Source organism: Chrysochloris asiatica, unplaced genomic scaffold (genome assembly GCF_000296735.1).
Source record: "Chrysochloris asiatica unplaced genomic scaffold, ChrAsi1.0 scaffold00182, whole genome shotgun sequence".
Taxonomy (NCBI): domain Eukaryota; kingdom Metazoa; phylum Chordata; class Mammalia; order Afrosoricida; family Chrysochloridae; genus Chrysochloris; species Chrysochloris asiatica.
Window position 1 is genome coordinate 4,324,843 of NW_006408700.1, and position 18,698 is coordinate 4,343,540.

Genomic DNA, 18,698 nt, shown 5'->3' on the forward strand with positions numbered 1-18,698 from the left:
CTTCTTGAAAATCTTATACAGGGTCCATATGAGTCAGAATAGACTCGACATTTAACAACAGAAAACTCTTAAGTTATGATCTGGAAAAATTCTATTGTTTGTACTCCTACCAGCAACAATATCTGTATTTTTTTCTCTTATTTCATGCCAGTATTTAATAATGGTATTGTCATTGCTAGGTGACCATATGGACACCAGAACAAAACACTGCCCAGGCGTGCGCCGTCTTCATGGTTGTTGTTATGTGTGAGCCCATTGCTGCTGCCACTGTGCCAATCCATCTTGTTGGGGCTCTTCCTTTTTTCCTTAGCTGATCCATCCACTAAGCATGATGTCCTTCTCTGATAACATGTCTGAAGTATGAGAGATAAAGTATTTGATATTATCAGTGTACTCCCCCCATTTTTGCCAGGTTGATTAGTGACAAGAAATCTACTAAGTCTTTTAAAATTGTATGTGTGATTATTTGCAAGGACAAACATATTTTCATATCTTTATTTTTGGGACTCATCTCTTTGCCCGTTTTTCTATCTAAAGTAGTGCTTTTCTTATTTATTTTCAGCACTCTTTATATATGAGCCATTGAATTCATTATCACTTATGTGGCAAAAATTTCCCTAGATAGAAAATATGCATTTTTCTGACTTTTTCACCAAGTAGGTCTTGAGAAGTGGGAATGAGTAGGTAGGTCCTTTTGGTGCGGCTGAGAATTTGGATTATAAACCAGGTTTTCACTCCACAGCCAAGCAGCAAGGACCTCAGTTGCTGTGATAACAGTACCTGCAGGTCACAATGCCTGAAAAATAGTGTCACTTCTTTAGACAGGACTGCCATTTGTGTCACCTTTACCTGTTACAAAGTCATTATGCCAGCACAAGTGGATGAACTCTCTCAAGGCTAAATGCAACTCCATTTTGCCCTTCCTCCCAGGAAGGGAGTAATTATATTGTTGTTAGGTGCCATCGAGTCAGTTCCAACTCATAGTAACCCCATGAACAAGAGAACGAAAAACTGCCCAATCCCGTGCCATCCTCACAATTGCTGCTACGTTTGAGCTCATGTTTGCTGCCACTATGACAGTATTCCTCATTTTGGCTGACTCTCCACTTTACCAAGCACGATGTCCTTCTCTAGGGACTGGTGTCTTCTGATAACATGTCCGAAGTTTTACATCAAATGAACACTCTGGATGTACTCCTTTCAAGACTGACTTGTTTGTTCTTCTGGCCATCCAGTATTCTTCTCCAACACCATAATTCAAGTGCATCAATTCTTCTGTGTTCTTCCTTATTCATTACCCAACTTTCACATACATATGAAATTATTGCAAGTATCACGACTTGGGCATTTGGGGTATTAAATTGTATATTAAATTAGAGTGAATTTACTTAGTTTCCAGAAATTGAATGCTATTACTGTGTACTTTAGTATTCTACATTGTTGTTGTTGTTGTGTGCCGTTGAGTTGGTTCCGACCCATAGCGACACTGTACAGGGTTTCCGAGGCTGTAAATCTTTACAGGAGCAGAACGCCTCATCTTTCTCCTGTGGAGCAGCTGGTAGTTTCTAACTGCTGGCCTTAAGGTTCACAACCCGATTCGTAACCACTATGCTACCAGAGCTCCTTAGTATTCTACATTAGGGCCATACAAAAACGAAGTCAGGCCTTGTGGTTCTGGATGAATGGACACAATCCTAACGAACAGCTGCTGTTCTGAGTGGCAGAATAGGTTTATGTTTAAATTCAAATAAAGAGCTCAACCAGGTCCTAATTTTGAGCATCAAAGTAAGTTTGTTACAGTGACCAGCAAAGAAATAGATAAATCACAGTAATTTCAACATGGCACTTTTGCCATTCAATAAATGGGTCTTTTAAATTTCATTTGCTTTTGAACTAAGTTCAATAATTTATAGAGTACATCATTCCAAGACGTATGCTCAGAAGGGAGGAAAATTAACAGGACCAGAAGCACATCACGTTTGTGTATTTACACTGGTCTGCTTCTGTTTCCATCATAAACCTGATTTTGGATTTCTAACACAGCTAATAAAAAGTTTGCTGTGGGCCAAGGTTTGCCACCTGTCTCAATCTTAATGAGATTCCAATTTTTATTTTATTCTCACTTTTCCTTCTCAAATAATATGATACCTTAGAGGGTCAGTGGAAAAAAGGAGAAGGACCTCAATGAGATGAATGGACATGGTGGCAGCAACAGTGGGCTTGGACCTAACAATCGTGAGGATGGGGCAGGACCAGCCAAGGTTTTGTTCTGTTGGCTTAGGGTCACTGTAAGTCAGAACTGACGATGGTCTCTGGTATTGTGCTTTTTAAGGTTGACATCAGTCGGCAGCACTGTTAATTCAAATGTCCATTTCTTTTAAACACAGAATAGTACGGTTAATGATTTCAGAATATGTTGCGTTTCCATGAATACTGAAGCTTTTTAGAAAGCTCACAAAGTTTTGTTAATTTTTTAAGATGACATGAAAATATGATTCAAAAAGTGACAGAGAATAGCAATTAAATGTCATGACAGTGCCATTTGATTTTTACAGCAACAAAGATAATAAGAGCGATACATCCTCATGCAAGAATGTGAGCTAGTTTAATAGAGGATTCATTAAAATTTGGCATCCCTTGCTTGACCAGGCTGCATAATTTTATAAAACTCACATGTAGATATTCAGCCTGCACACTGCTCGGCTCCAATGGTATTTATGTAACAACATGGGAGCTTTGGGTACTTTGTGGCCCATTATCTGCTTCTCTAGCTAAAGGACTGTGAGCTCCTGAAGGTCAGCAGTGTGCTGTGTGCACCCAGGAGCCAGCACGCCAGTTACACACACAATCAAGACTGAGGACATATGGGCTGAGTAGACAGATGGCTGTTTGTTCAGTTCCACGTTGTCACCAACCTGAAAGGGATCGGTTCCTAAAAGCTTAAGAGTCACTGGGTTAGGACTTGGAGTTTCTTTTCTAAAATCATATCCTGTGAATGGTAAACTGTCCCACAAGAACTTGCTTCATTTCTGCCGATTGCATCACAAGCAGTAACATCACAGTGGTCTGTCCAAGGCCTCCCGCAGTGCAAGAACCCCCCTTCCCAGGCAGCAGAAGTCCTTCAACCACTGAGTAAATATTCCCCAGATGTGAATTTCACACGTCAGAAATCATTTATTCTGTTGTTGGATACCTGGCCTTACTTGTCTTCTTCTTTTTTTGTTAATCTGTTGGGCCCATCTTTTCCCTTGTAACTTTCAGATTTACTGCTGACCATTCCCTTTAGCTCTGAAAACCAATCCAGGGTTCATGTGTGGCTCAAGAGTAAAGTGAGCTCTTCAAACACCAGACCACAAAGTCCCAAACTAGAAGCTCTCAGCAACCGTATCTGGGGTGATAGTTGGTGTTTAAGTGCCTTTCAGTCAGTTCCAACACAGAGCGACCCTGTCTAGGGTTTCCGAGGAGCAGCTGGTGAGTTTGAACGGCTGACCTTGTACTTCAAGCCAACCTTGAGGTCTGGTGCTTATCCTACAGTGCCACACCATGACTCATTATCTGGTGTTGTTGTTAAGTGCCATTGAGTTGGTACCGACCCATAGCGACCCTGTAGAAGGTTTCTGAGGAGCAGCTGGTGGGATTGAACCTCTGACCTTGCAATTCAAACAGAACTTGAAGTCCAGTGCATTATTCTGCAGCACCACACCAGGAAGGACTCCTTATCTGAGGTGGCAGTTCTCAAAGCGTGGCATAAGGGTCACCTGGGAACCTGTTAGAAATACAAATTAGTCAGTGCCACCCAAACCAAATGAATCAGAGACTCTGTTTAGTAAGAGTAACTCTGCACTGTTGAGGACCACCACACAGAGGTTTTAGGGGCTGTGGCAGGGGAGTACTAGAGTCAGTTAGGCATTGCTGGTTCAGTGTAGCATCTCCACCATCCACGCCGAAACCAGGTTTGATCCCCAGGAATGGACCTCATGCCAGACTCTGCCTCCCTCTGTCAGCGGAGGCTGGTGTGCTGCTCTGATGCTGAACAAGGTTCAGGGAAAGCTTGCAGTGAAGATGGGCTAGGATGAAAGGCCTGAGGGGTTACTTCTAAGAGTCAGCCAATGAAAACTCCGATGTGCATGGCATCTCCATGGGTTTGGACCAACTCAGTGACAACTAACAACAACAACAGCAACCAAGTTAAGCAACTAGCTGCCTTCATTGTTAAGGGCCATCTAGTTGGTTCTGATGCACAGGGACCCTGTATAGGATTTCCAAGGAGTGGCTGGTGGATTTGAATTGCCAACCTTATGGTTAACAGCCCACTGTTCATCCTACAGCGCCGCACCAAGACTCCCAACACACTGTTATTACAGAGCATGGTCAAGGTGCCGTGGAGCTGTTGGGAGCATTTTCTTCAAGGCTCAATGTTCCAGCACAAATCTCAGGGTTCAGTAGGGAGATTTGGGGGTGGAAGAGCACAGGGACACTCTGGGACATCAGATTCAAGCTAGAGTCAGGGTGAACATCAGACAAGTCAGTCTGTATATTAGACATTGCCAGTATTTTGTAATGCTCTGGTAGCGTAGTGGTTAAGAATCAGGCTTAAAACCACAAGGTCAGCAGTTCGAAACTACCAGCTGCTCCGTGGGAGAAAGAAGAGGCTTTCTGCTCTCGTAAAGATTTACAGCCTTGGAAACCCTGTTCAGGGTCACTATGGGTTGGAACCGACTCAATGGCACTTAACAACAACATTAATAGGAGTCCTGGTTTGGTACTGTGGGCTAATGCATCAGACTGCAGAGTCGTTTGAACTGCAAGAATTGCGGTTCAAGCTCACCAGCTGCTCCTTGGAAACTCTACAGGGTTGCAATGGGTCAGAATCGACTCGATGGCATTTAACATCAATAACAATCAATAGGAAGGAGCGCTGGTGTGATACTGTGAGTTAATGCACTGGACTACAGGGTCTGTTTGAAATGCTAGGTTGGTGGTACAAGCTCCCCAGACACTCTTCAGAACCCTATACGGGGTCGCCATGAGTCAGATCTGATTCCACAGCACTTAACAACAACAGTAACAACCAATAGGAAGGCCGGGCACTGTAGGAAAAGCACTGGACTGCATGTAAATTTGAACCACAGGATTGCTGAGTTAGAACTGACTCGATGACACCACCACCAACAGAACAAGTTCCAATTTGATTTGAAATTTGTTATACTTCTTTATTTTTTGAAGTTTTTATTGTGGACTGAGTGACAGTTTACAGGGCAGATCATCAGTTTTACAGTTAACAAATCATATACCTTGTTTTATTACAATGATTATAATCCCCTCCATGGACCATCAGTTAACAGTATTTCTCTCTATTCATTTTAGCTCTCTTTTTTTACACACTCAGGCATATATAATTATTTACACCACCAAAGAGCACATTCTACAAGCCTGCCTCCTGGCCGCCAGCACTCAGTCCCTCTCTTCCCAGAGTCTAGAGTCCTCAGCTGCTCCCTCTCTCCATGTCCCCATCTCTGCCTCCATCTCTGGTGTTGCTGCTTCTCAGGATAAGGTCCCACATTCCTCTTGTGCTCTTCTCCTCAATAGGGTTTGTGTGTGTGTTTCAAATTTCTTTAAAAATGTTTTATTGTGAATTATATGATAGTTTACATGGGAGAACATTAGCTTTACATTCATCCTATCGTATACCATTTCACTGCCATGGTTACAATCCCCTCCATGCATCATCAACCAACCAAAGGGTATATACCCTGCAAGCCTAACCGTAACCCCAACCCCTAGATTTGTTATAAAAAAGTTTGTTATACTTTATAAGAAATTTCACTATGGCATTAATCAAACTGCTGCTAGAGTTTCTAAATATAAATTGTTAGCAATTTTTTTCCCACTTTAAATCCTCCATGCCCCAGTAGTGTGAAGTGTGCTGTCATGGTCTGTGTGGCACCATGGGAAAAAGCATGAGACACTCCAGATTGGGCCCCCCACTCCCTCCCCCAGGAGCCCTGTAGATGTTTGTATTTCTCTTCCCTCTCTGAGGAAGTAGCCTCTTTTTCTTCAATTAAGTCTGTAGATGAAATATCATTTCCATACAGCACTGCAGTGGAGTCTCCAGGTTTCCATGCTCCACCTCCAGAGCATGTGACCTGCAGAGTTGAACACACTTGTAGAGTAGGATTGTACCTGTAGTTTAGCTCTCACACAAACAGTTCCCAGCAGTGGCTGTGGGCATCACTAGAATGTCAGCTCCGTGAAGGCAGTGGCTGTCTTTCACTATATTTTGTCCCTGTTGACTCGAACAGTGCCTGGCATGTGGTACTTAATCCAAAAACACTTGTTAAATGAAGGGATGTGGAGATGAAAGAGGGAAGGAGAAGAAACAGAGAGAATGAGAAAGCAAAAGTAAATAGGGTCCTTTTGTCTCCCTGTCACTTTTGCTTCCTGTGAATTAAGTCCTAGAGGCAACTTAGCTGTGCTCAGAAGATGGGTTGGTGATTAGGGAGTGACGGCAATGGTGAGAGTGTTTGCATGTGCTCAATGGCTGCTAGCTTCCATATATATCAGGGGTGGGTAACATCCGGGCCACGGACCCTGCCAAAACAACTACAGTTCCAGCCATCACATTGTTATGTGTAGGCAAGTCAGTACCAACTTATAGTGAGCCTGTATAGAGTTTCCAAGGAGCTTCTGGTGAGCTTGAACTGCTCACCTAATGGTTCAAACCTTTAGTCCATTGCATTAACCCACAATGCCACACTCCTAGCCATCACATTGTTGTTGTTGTTAAGTACCATGGTCCGTTCCGACTCATAGTGACCCTGTACAGGGTTTCTGAAGCTGTACATCTTTATGGGAGCAGAAAGCCTCATCTTTCTCCCGCAGAGCAGATGTGGTTCGCAGCCCGATTTATAACCACTACGCTACCAGAGCTCCGTCACATTAGGTGTGTGTTAATTAAAAATTTGACCAAATATAGGAAGCTATTTTTTTTTTTTTTAAGTTTTTATTGTGAATTGAGTGATCGTTTACATGGGAGAACATCTGTTTTACACTTACCGTTTCATTGCAATGATTACAATCTCCTCTGTGAATCATCATTCAACAGTATTCCCTCTGTTTTATTTCAGATGTACACGAAAACCCTCAGGAATAGATAATCATTTAAACAACCAAAGGGTACATTCTTAGTTGGCTAATTTTGACTGATAATTTTGTGTGGCCGTTGGGTGATGTTATAGATTTGGGCCTAACAAAGTTTCCCCTTCCCTGATCTAGATGATCCCCATCACTGGAAAAGGCATCTCTTAGTGTCAGTAAGCAGAATCCTCCCAGGAAAGTAAAAAACTTTCTTTCTAGAGCTTCTTTGATTCTTGGTAATTAAAATGTCATCACTGACACTGCGTTTTTCTACATTGACCTTTAAGCAACATGACACTGTTGTGTTCATTTTCTTTGTAGTAACAGGTGTACTGTAACAAGCGCTTCTGTCTTTCTGCAATGACCTGCTTTCATGTCAACCCCTGTGATTTAGTAATCTCTCTATGGGGAATAGTGTCCACTCATTCTTGTTACTTCAGTAGCCTAACAGATCTAGTGCCTTGTTTTCAAGGCAGTTAAGAATTCAAAAGGCATTTTGTTGTTGTTAAGTGCCATGGAGTCGGTTCCAACTCATACTACCTTGTTTATCAGGAGTCCTGGTATGGCGCTGTGGGTTAATGCACCAGACTGCAAAGTTGTTTGAACTGCAAGGTCGGCAGTTTAAGCTCATGAGCTGCTCCTTGGAAACCCTATACAGGGTTGCTATGGGTCGGAATCAACTCAATAGCACTTAACAACAACTACCTTGTTTGATGCAATTGAAACTTTGCTAAAGATCATAAAAAAACTGGCTGCAACCATAAATTGACAGAGAACTTCCAGATGTTCAAGCTGGATTTAGAGGAGATTGTGGAAGAAGAGATATCATTGCTGACATCAGATGGATCTTGGCTGAAAGCAGAGAATACCAGAAAGAAGTTTCCTGTGCTTTATTGACTATGCAAAGGCTTTCAATTGTAGGAATCATGACAAGCTATGGACAGAATTGTGGAGAATGAGAATTCCGGAACACTTAATTGTGCTTCTGAAGAACCTGTACATATACCAAGAGGCAGTTGTTCAAACAACTGAACACCAAATGGTTTAAAATTAGGAAAGGTGTGTGCCAGGGCTGGATTCTTTCACCATACTTACGTAATCTGCATGCTGAGCAAATAATTCAAGAAGCTCTACTATAGGAAGAAAACTGTGGCTTCAGGATTGGAGGATGGCTCATTAACAACCTGTGATATACAGATGATACAACCTTGCTTGTGGAAAACAAAGAGGACTTAAAATGCTTTTTGATTACGATCAAAGACCACAACCTTCCATATGGGTTGCACCTCAAGAAAACAAAAATCCATACCATTGGACCATTAAACAGTTTCCATATAAGTGAAGAAAAATTGAAGTTGCCAAAGGCTTCACTTTGCTTGGCTCAACCATCAACACTCACAGGAAGAAGCAGTCAATAAATCAAATGACGTATTGTATTAGGCAAATCTGCTGTGAAAGCCCTTTTTCAAGTGTTGAAGAGCAAATAGTCAGTTAGAGGACTAAGGTGCACCTGACCCAAGCCCTGGTATTTTCAATAACCTCATAAGCATGTGTAAATTGGACAGTGAATAAGGAAGACCATAGAAGAATTGATGCATATGAGTTATGGTGTTGAAGGAGAATATTAAAAGTACCGTGGACTTTCAAAATAACAAACCAATCTGTGTTGGAAGAAGTACAGCCAGAAAGAGTGCTCCATGGAAGCCAGGATGGCCAACTTCGTCTTTCATACTTCAGACATATTATCATGAGAGACCAGTCCTTGGTAAAGTGGAAGGTCAGAGAAAAAAAGAAAGATCCCCAACGAGATGGATTGGCAAAGTGACAGTAACATGGCTCAAGTGTAGCAACAATAGTGAGGTTGGTGTAGGACCAGTGTTTTGTTCTGTTGTGTGTAGGGTCACTGTGAGTCAGAACTGACTCAATAGCACCTAACAACAACAATGGTACTAGGAGAACACATATGAATATAGCCCGAAGATTCAAGTGTTTACCACGGAACAGTAATGACCAGGTGCAAATTATCAATCTGGGTTTCTTCCTTCTCAGAGCTTCTAGAAATTCACGGATCTGTTAATTACTGAGAGGCTTTAAGAGTTCTGTTTGTGGAATAGCAGTCATCAATTGTGAAAAAATAATTTTCCTGGAAACCATGTTTCTTTGATGTGATGGGATCAGACCCCTTTTCCATTCAATTTCAATCACTGGAAAAAAATCTCATCTCTCAGACCACAAGTCCATGGGAATCATAAACATGAACAGCATTTCTGGTTCCCTAGTATCGATGAAACCTAGCAACATTTGCATTTTTAAAGTTCTTACTTAACAGTATATAATCCTGAAGTCCCAAAATTAACCTTAAATCAAAACATGCAGACACATCCCAATCAGTGAAACAAGCAGAAATGAGTACAAGAAAACATCAAGCTTACTAACAAAGTGATGCAACTCGAGTCAAGCCAACATCTACTCACTCACGTAGCACCTCTGCTCTGCCGTGCAGGACTTTAGAACATAGCATTCTTTTTTTTAATGTTTTTATTTTGGATTGAGCGAAAGTTTACAGAGCACATCATCAGCTTCACATTCAACTATTCATATAGCTTGTTTCATTACATTGATTATTATCCCCTCCATATATCATCAGTTAACAGTGTTTCTCTCTATCCTCTTTAGCTTTTTTTTAGAACGTAGCATTCTTGAAGGGTGGCATTTGTGTCTTCTCACTGCTGTCTCTCTAACATTTAAATGGCACCTGGCTCATGTTGTTGTTGTTATGTGCCGTCGAGTCAGTTCTGACTCATAGCAACCCTGTATAGGGTTTCCAAGGAGCGGCTGGTGAGCTTGAACCGCCGACCTGCAGTTCAAACCGACACTGTAGTACAGCGCATTAACCCACAGCGCCACATGCTAAAAAAAAAAATGGGTTGAATTATAGAAAATATGATGAGTCCCTGGTTGCGATAGTTGTATGCCGTCCAGTCGGTTCTGACTCATATTGACCCTGTATAGGGCTTCCAAGGCTGTAAATCTTTACTGGAGCAAAAATTCTGAGGAGTGGCTGGTGGATTAGAACCACGTACCTTGACGTTAGTAGCCCAACTCGTAGTCCACTACACCACCAGGGGTCCTTAAATCCATGTTATTGTTAAGTGTCGTCGAGTCGGTTCCAACCCTTAGTGATCTTTTATAGTGTTTCCAAGGAGTGGCTAGTGAGCTTGAACCTCCAACTTTGCAGTTCAAACAACTTTGCAATCCAGTGCATTAACCCCCAAACCCCCAATGCCATACCAGGACTACTTGTTAGGAGGCCATTTATAGTTTAGCTGAAGAAATAAGATACAAATGAGTGAGCAGACGAGTTGGTACACGTGGGTACATTTAACAAATAGATGATGCTGTTAGTTAAATGAGAATTTACTCAATGGTATTTAAGGCTCCGGTGGGCAGGGAAGGCTTCACAGGAGGTGAAGTTAGAGTTGGATCTGATGGATGAGTAGGATTTGGATGGACAGGAAGGAGAACATTCCAGGTAGCAGCAGCAAAAGGAAAGCGCCAGGGTCAACATGTGTTCAGGATACAGTGAACCCATCAACTGTCCACAAAGTGTGTGATCACAAAGTAGTAGACGTTTTTGCCGGTACTGGTTTCATAAAAGAGTTTTTGTCAGGAAAATGACACCTTTCTAGGTCTCATCTCATGCAGAAATGAGCAGACACATCACCTGAGAGAATCTTGGTTATTCAGGAAGTCTCATGACTCAATGCTGACGAGCTCAGTACTAACTGAAAGCCTGGAGATGCAAACCCACAAGCCACTCCAGTAGGTGAGAGACATGATCGTCTGCTTCCTTAAAGACCCCAGCCTTGGAAGCCCCATGGGGGAGGATTACTGTGAGGCAATAGATTGCATTTTCGGGGGTGAAGAGGGAGGGCAAGACTCAACAGAGCTAACCTGCTCCCAGGTGATGGTGATACTACTGATTCAGGATCACCTAGAGTAGGCAGGGCATCGAGTACTAGTTCAAGATTTGATTGACAGACCTGTTTTAGGTGCGCATGAGACTACTTCATTTAAGTTGCAGAGTCAAAACCAACGTTAAGGTAAGTAAATGGCCCATTTCTTCTTAGCCATTGGGAATAAACCACAAGAGGTCCGAGTAGTTTGCCTGATGTGGTCTCACTCTAGTGGGGAGCGGGACTGGAACACAGTTCTATTATTCCCAGCAGGAGCCTCGTCTCCACTTTATTAGTGGTGCCCCAAGACCTGAGAGGCGAAGTACCTCAAAGAAACTGCTGTCTGTGAGAAGGAAGGGATTTGGGGGATGCAGGAAAACTTGGGAAGGAAGCAGCAATCTCTCTGGTGGTGGTAGTGTGCCGTGGAGTCAGTTCTGACTCATAGCGACCCTGTGTCTCTCAGCTCTATAAATCTTTACAGGAGCAGAAAGCCTCAGCTTTTCTCCCACTGAGAGTCTGGTAGATTCGAACTACGACCTTTCGGTTAGTGGCTCGGCTAGTAATCCACTCTGTTACTGGAGCTCCGGTAGCTCCTGATTTCAAGGGGAATGAGAAGACTCCAGGACCACATTGAAGTCTGGTAAAATTAACAGTGAGGGCTCAGAAATTGACTAGAATAGAGAAATCCAATCATGGCTCTGTTTCCAGGCAAAGGTAAAAATTAAAAGTTTGAGATATGGTGATTTTCAGGCTACACCAGTATATAGCGCCATGATTGCTTTGCTTAATCCTTGTGTTGCTGGCAGGGTTTCTAGTGGGCCTCTGGGAAGGATGTTAGCCTGGTACAGGGGAAGAACACTCCTGTGTGTCCATTAAGTCATTGTTTTGCCAGCACACACTCTTCCTCCTGGGAGCAAGTAGAATGGGAGAGGTGGGAGTAGTCTAAAGGTGTAGTCTAAAAGCACTTAGACTCATTTCTTAGGTTTGTTTTTAATGAGGATATACATTTGAAGTTATCTTTAGCCATTTTGACGTTCCTGGTCCTGTGGCAGGAGTGAAGAAGCAATATTCATTATCATTCTCAATCAACTTGTCAGCATCCACTGCACAAAAAGGGAGATAATTGTACTAACACGTTAAATTTGTTAGTGTTAGTGCCATCACGTTGGTTCCAACCCATAGCAACCCTGTATAGGGTTTATAAGGAGCAGCTGCTGAGTTTGAACTGCCGACCTTGTGGTTTAAACTGGCTTTACAGGCCAGTGCATTAGCCCACAATGCCACACTAGGACTCCAACAGGCTAAATACCAGCCAGTAATTCATCAACTGTGTGGCGCTGTGGGCTGATGTGTCAGACTGCAGAATCATTTGAACTGCAAGGTCGGTAGTTCAAGCTCACCAGCTGCTCCTTGGAAACTCTATACAGAGTCGCTATGGGTCAGAATCAACTCGGCGGAACTTAACAACAGTAACAAATTCATCAACTGTGGAGTCCTGGTGTGGTGCTGTGGGCTAATGTGCGGGACTGCAAAGTCGGTTTGGGCTGGCAGTTCAAACTCACCAGATGGTCCTCAGGAACCTTATACAGGGTCACTATGGGTTGGAACCAGCTCCACGACACTTAACAACAAGGAGCCCTGGTAGCGTAGTGGGTTATGCAATGGGTCGCTAACCTTAAGGTCAGCAGCTGGAATCCTTCAGTTGCTCCATAGGGAAAGATGAGACCTTCTGCTCCTGGAAGGATACAGCCTCAGAAACTCTACAGGGTCGCTGTGAGTCGGAACTGACTCAACGGCACACAGCAGCAATTCATCAAATGAACGAAAGTGTGTTGGAAGAAGTACAGTCAGAATGCTCCTTAGACGTGAGAATAGCAAGTCTTCATCTCCCTTACTTTGGGCATGTTGTCACAAGGGACCAGACCCTGGAGAAGAACATCATGCTTGATAAAGCAGAGGGTCAGCCAAAACCCTCAATGAGATGGACTGGCACATTAGCTACAACAATGGTCTCAAATGTACAAAGACTGTGACAAGGTGCAGGATCGAGCAGTGTTTGATTCTGTTGTACACGAGGGTCTGTGAGTCAAAACACATAAGTGGGCGTCTAAACCACAGTGAAGCCCTTACGGACTCAAGACTTGAGCTCCTAAGACTTCTGCAAATAGAGTATTTTTGATTTTCAAGTAAGAGTAAAGAAGCAACGCCCCCACCCCCTGTCAACAGTTAAACAAGTGGACTGACTTCAAAGTTAGAAATTACCTGCTAGAGTTTGATAGCAGAGACTTATTTGCAAATGTCAAGATTAGGTTGTGTGCAATTAGCAGTGTCTTTACAAGTAGGGCTTGCTTAGAAGTTTCTGTCTTGTTTATTTGTCATTTTGCAAGGATCTCTCCTGAGAAAGAAAACACAGTTTACTTTGCCAGCTGACAGACTCCGTAGCTCAGCAGTCTTCTTATAAACCAGCAAATGTCAAGTTTGAAAATCCACCATGAGCAGCAACTTTCCCCAGCAATTTAGAGCCGGTTCCCTGTAGTTAATTGAACACATCAGTAATAAGCATGTGGCATTTTGCTTTGTAGCTGAATGTTGCTAAGCATCTCTCTCTTTTGCCACCCCTTCCTTTCTGCACTTAACATAAAGGAGGAGAACTTGGCTTTGACCTGTTCTGGTGGGTGCCTGATGCTTTTCCTTCCCAGTTTTGAAAGAGGAGAGGGGTTTTATTGCTCCTACTTTTCCAGCTGCAAAGCTCGTTTGGCTTCGAGCACTGACAGTGTCCAGGGAGGGAGACAAGTGGGTTTCCACAGGAAATGGAAACAAAGTTGGAGTGGGTGCTATTGGGGTGATACTGGTTTTCCAGATTCATCCTGTGGCCTAGGTGGGCTTTTGAATCTGTTACATTGCACAACAGGCTGGGGCTTTTAAAATGAATTCATTCCGGATCAGAGTTTTAGTTATATTTTACCCATCACCTAGAGTGTGACTATAGTTGTTGTCATAGTTAAGATGCCAGCTTGAGGACTAAGGTGCTCATGGACCAAGCCATGGTATCTTCAGTAGCCTCATATGCATGTGAAAGTTGGACAGTGAATAAGGAAGACCATAGAAGAACTGATGTATTTGAGTTATGGTGTTGGAGAAGAAAATTAAAAATGCCCGGGACTGCCAAAAGAATAAACAAATCTGCGTTAGAAGTACAGTCAGAATGCTCCTTGGAAGCCCAGATGGCCAGACTTTGTCTCTCATACGTAGGACATATTTTAAGGAGGAACCAGTCCCTGGAGAAGGATATCATGTTTGTAAAGTGAAGGGTCAGAGAAAAAGAGGAAGACCCCCAACAAGGTGGATTGACACAGTGACAGCGGCCCTGGGGGGCTCAAATGAAGCAATGATTGTGAGGTTGGTGCAGGAGCGGGCAGTGTTTTGTGCTGTTGTGCTATGAGTCAGTACCAACTCAATGGCACCTAACAACAACAACATAGTTGTTGTCACAGAATCCCTGGTAACATAGTGGGTATGCTTTGGGCTGCTGACTCCAAGGTCAGCGGTTTGAATCCACCAGCCACTCCACATGAGAAAGATGAGGCTTTCCGCTCTCATTTATAGCCTCGGAAATCCTATACAGGGTCGCTGTGAGTTGGAACCAACTCAACAGCAGCTGGTTGTTTTTGTTTTTTGTTTTTTTAAAAGAGTTGTCCATATTGTACACCCCACTGTCGTAGACTGAATGCCTACTCATAGCAATGTAATAGGGCAGAGGAGAACTGCTCCACGGGGTTTCCGAGGCTATAAATCTTATGTGAGTAGATCCTCTTCTCTTTTCCTGAGAAGCAGCTGGTGGATTTGAACCTAAGACCTTATGGTTAGCAGTCCAGTGCTTAAACCACTATGCCACCAGAATGCCTTAGATTGTACAAGCAGGTGAAAACCATTTCCTTTTAGTATAGTGACTCTGTGTATTTCTTTCAGCTTCTCTTGATGCTTTCTGCATCATTCAATAATTTGCCTAGAGAATCCTTCAATAATGAAAGTCGAGGCTTGAATTTTTTTCTTTGGTTCCCCCAGCTTGAGAAAGGCTGAACGTGTTCTTCCTTTTTGGTTTTCTGACTCCAGATCTTTGCACCAACTCATAGGCAACTTTATTTCAGCTATACTCCACCTCACTCCTTGGCTACACCCCATTTTACATTGAAAAAAATCACAGATCACATCCTGAACATATGTTTGTTTGTTTTTTTAACATAGAAACATTTATTTCAATAATGCATTTTGTTTCATATGTCACAATACTGTGACATCACCATTTAATCAACATAAAAGTTATTCATGAGACAGTTAGCAGCCACGGTTTTTCCTAATAAATCTTTGGAATTCTGTATGTATTTTATACTGATGTGTTTGTAATTTGCTGTCTAGTTGGCTCCGACTCATAGTGACCTTGTAGGACAGAATACGACGGCCCAGAGGTTTTCCTCTGAACTTTTTTGAAACCCTCTCACACTGTTATTAAAAAAGAGAAACCAAACACAGATGGGTCACAGAAAAGTCAATGTCCTAGAGAATTATTTCAACAACTTAGTCCCTTCCTATTAGATTGTGCTGTTTCTTTTTGCAGTAAAATTGTCAGCAGTGTCAAATAGTGACGTTGGGAAAACAATTCAATCTTAAAAGGCCAGAGCTCTCATTGGAAAAAATTCTGTCGTTCCCCCAGAAAAACCTGGTTATCTCCACTCTCTCCTCCCACTCCACCCTCGTGACTCTCAAATCCTCCCGTTTCTTCTTACACACATACATACATACTTGTCTTTGTGGGCTATGCCACGTTTGGAAACCTCATTAAAGCAGCATCTGTTCTGTCCTAGGAGAAACCCGATGCCTGTCCCACGTCACTTCAGCTGCGGTCCCAGATTGAAGTAAGCACAATGACTTTAATCATCTATATTTTTGCTTCTGTAAAAAAAATATGATATTCTGTACCAGTCAGATGAAGCTTGTTGCATTGCCTGTACTGACACTAAGAATCTGTTCTTACAGGAGTCTCTTGGTTTCTGCAGCGCCGTGTCAACACCAGAAGTGGAAAGAAAGTAAGTTCCCCTCCCTGTCTCTGCCCAACACCAGGACTCCCCAGAAGGTGATGGGAAAGCAAATGGGCGCTGGTGTGTGCATGTCCGATTGAGTTTGATGTCATTATCATCTGTGCTCGGTATACATGTATTATCGTTGTTAAGAAGTGCCATTGAGTCCGTTCTAACTCATAGCGACGCTGTATAGGGTTTCCAAGGAGCAGCTGGTGGGTTTGAGCTACCAATCTTGAAGTTAGAAGTCCTGTGCTTATCTTACAGTGCCACACTAGGCTCCATACATGTATTATTAGATGATGGTTCTATAATTTTCTTGGTGGTAACGTAAGATTCTGGGCAAAGTCCATTGATGATACACTGCCCTCGAGAGTGAATTTCCAATAAATATCTGGTAATGAGTGCAGAGAAAGGGAAATGGACTTTCTTCTTTTGGATTCATTTTTTGATATGGGAGAAAAGTCTGTATGAAGCAAGGCACAACAATAAAATACACACCAGAGGCAAACAGCAGTTTGGTAGGTGACCTTAAACAACAATGAATACATGTAGATGGAAGGCAACAAATGATCATTGTCTTTTCTTGGTAGAGGTAATACTTTTGGTTCCTTGTCCTCACTTTGTAATTTCTACTCTCATGGAAGGTAATTCTATGTTATAGCTCCTATTTCAAGTATTTCCTTTAGGCAACTTTGAAAAAACAACAACAACAATTGCAAACATAAGTTTTGCTGGTCCTGCCCCTTCCTCCCAGGCCCCCCCACCCCAATAAGCTTTGGGTTTTCTGCTGTTTCCTATTACCATTTCCCTTGAGGGTTCTGTTTGTGATCTTTGGAGGTAAAGGAGCTGTAAGAAAGTCCCAGTCTCTAAACAATTCCTTCCCTTGGTCCAGAGCCACTCACGCAGATTCTTGCCAAGAGAAGCATAGATGTTGTTTAGGAATAAAGTATTTCTGGAATGAAAACCACACATTGGGAGAGTGTGTGTGTGCTTTACAGCATAGCTCTGCCTAATCCGTCCATGTGTGTGTGCTGCTGGTAGAGGGACGGATGCCTGCTGGGCCAACAAGCTGCACTTCTAAAGGTCGGCTTGGTTGAGGGTGGAGAAATGGCGAGAGGTGATGAGCCAAAGAAAACCAAGGACATTGCGCACTCAAGGTGAGGAAACATGAGCCAATCCCATGAGCTCCCCTTCATTTCAGTTGCATTGTTTCCCCTCAGGAGCTTGGGAATATGGAACCTGAAATGGATAAGAGGTTTGAGTTGACATTGAGTTTTGAAATTAAAGGGGACTATGGTGGAGTCCCTGAGTGGTGTAAACGGTTAATGCCCTCAGCTGTTAAATGAGAGGTTATAGGCTCCAGTCCACCCAGAAGGACCTCAGAAGCAAAGACTGTGATATACTTCCAAAAAGTCCATCCTTGAAAATCCCATGACTATAGTTCTACTGGGACATACATGGGGTCGCCATTAATTGGAATTGACCCTAATAATTGGATTTTTGGTGGAGTGTGGTCAGAAGCATTGAGTGAATGGGCTGTGGGTGTTCCTGACCTACTTTACTGCTTATTTGTACATTGTGCTCTACAGTACCTCTGAGTCCCTTGTTGTTGTTGTTGTTGTTAGGTGCCATCGAGTCAGTACCAACTCATAGTGACTTTCTGTACAGCAGAACGAAACACTACCCGGTCCTGCACCAACCTCACAATCATTGATTTGCTTGAGCCCACTGCTGCCGCCACTGTGCCCGTTGGGGGTCTTCCTCTTTTTTCCTGCAAAGTAAGACAGATGAAGTCTGGCCATTTTGGCGTCCAAGGAGCATTCTGGCTGTACTTCTTCCAAGACAAATCTACTTGTTCTTTTGGCAATCCCTGGTACCTTCAATATTCTCCTCCAACACTAGAACTCAAATGAGTCCTTTAGGAAATAAGAAATGTTTGCCCTTCTTCCTCAGAGGAAGTGACTCACCATATTTGTAGTAACCTTAGTTGTTACCCTCCCTTGTGGGATGTCATTCTTTCCCTGCTTATATCCTCTACTCAGTGAGACGTGGCATGGTGCTTGTGGGCACAATGGTGACCCACAGCCTCTTCTGAGGCTCCCAACAAATGGATGACAGACACACATGAGCTTTTGACAACCCCCTTCTTCCCATCTGTAATCCTGCCCTCTCACTTTGTTCTTTTAAACAGTTTGTTTATACTTAAGTGTTTCCAAGCAATTTGAAACCTTTAATCCATTCCGTTCATTTCCCTGTTAATAGTGTTTGAAAATTGTGGTACTGTATTTTTGAATTTTTTTACTTTCAAAACGGTTTTGAAAAAACTTAAACCTATAGGAAAGTTGTAGGCATGGTGCGATGAACTCTCCCATATACCCTTCACTTTGGTTGTTGTTCAGTGCCGTTGAGTTGGTTCTGACTCATAGTGAGCCTGTACAGGGTTTCTGAGGAACAGCTGGTGATTTGAACTGCCGACTTGTGGATAGCAGATCAGTTCTTATCCTGCAGTTCCACACAAGGACTCCCA

At 42.9% G+C, this 18,698-nt stretch overlaps 1 protein-coding gene across 1 annotated transcript in view; it reads left to right on the forward strand.

The window, feature by feature from the left end:
• The window catches only part of SASH1 (SAM and SH3 domain containing 1), a 237,295-nt gene that overhangs the window by 98,881 nt on the left and 119,716 nt on the right, over window positions 1–18,698 (forward strand). The window contains exons 3-4 of the mRNA XM_006872057.1: window positions 15,956–16,006; window positions 16,128–16,177. Coding sequence (XP_006872119.1) covers window positions 15,956–16,006; window positions 16,128–16,177 — 101 coding nt within the window. The remainder of the gene's footprint in view (window positions 1–15,955; window positions 16,007–16,127; window positions 16,178–18,698) is intronic.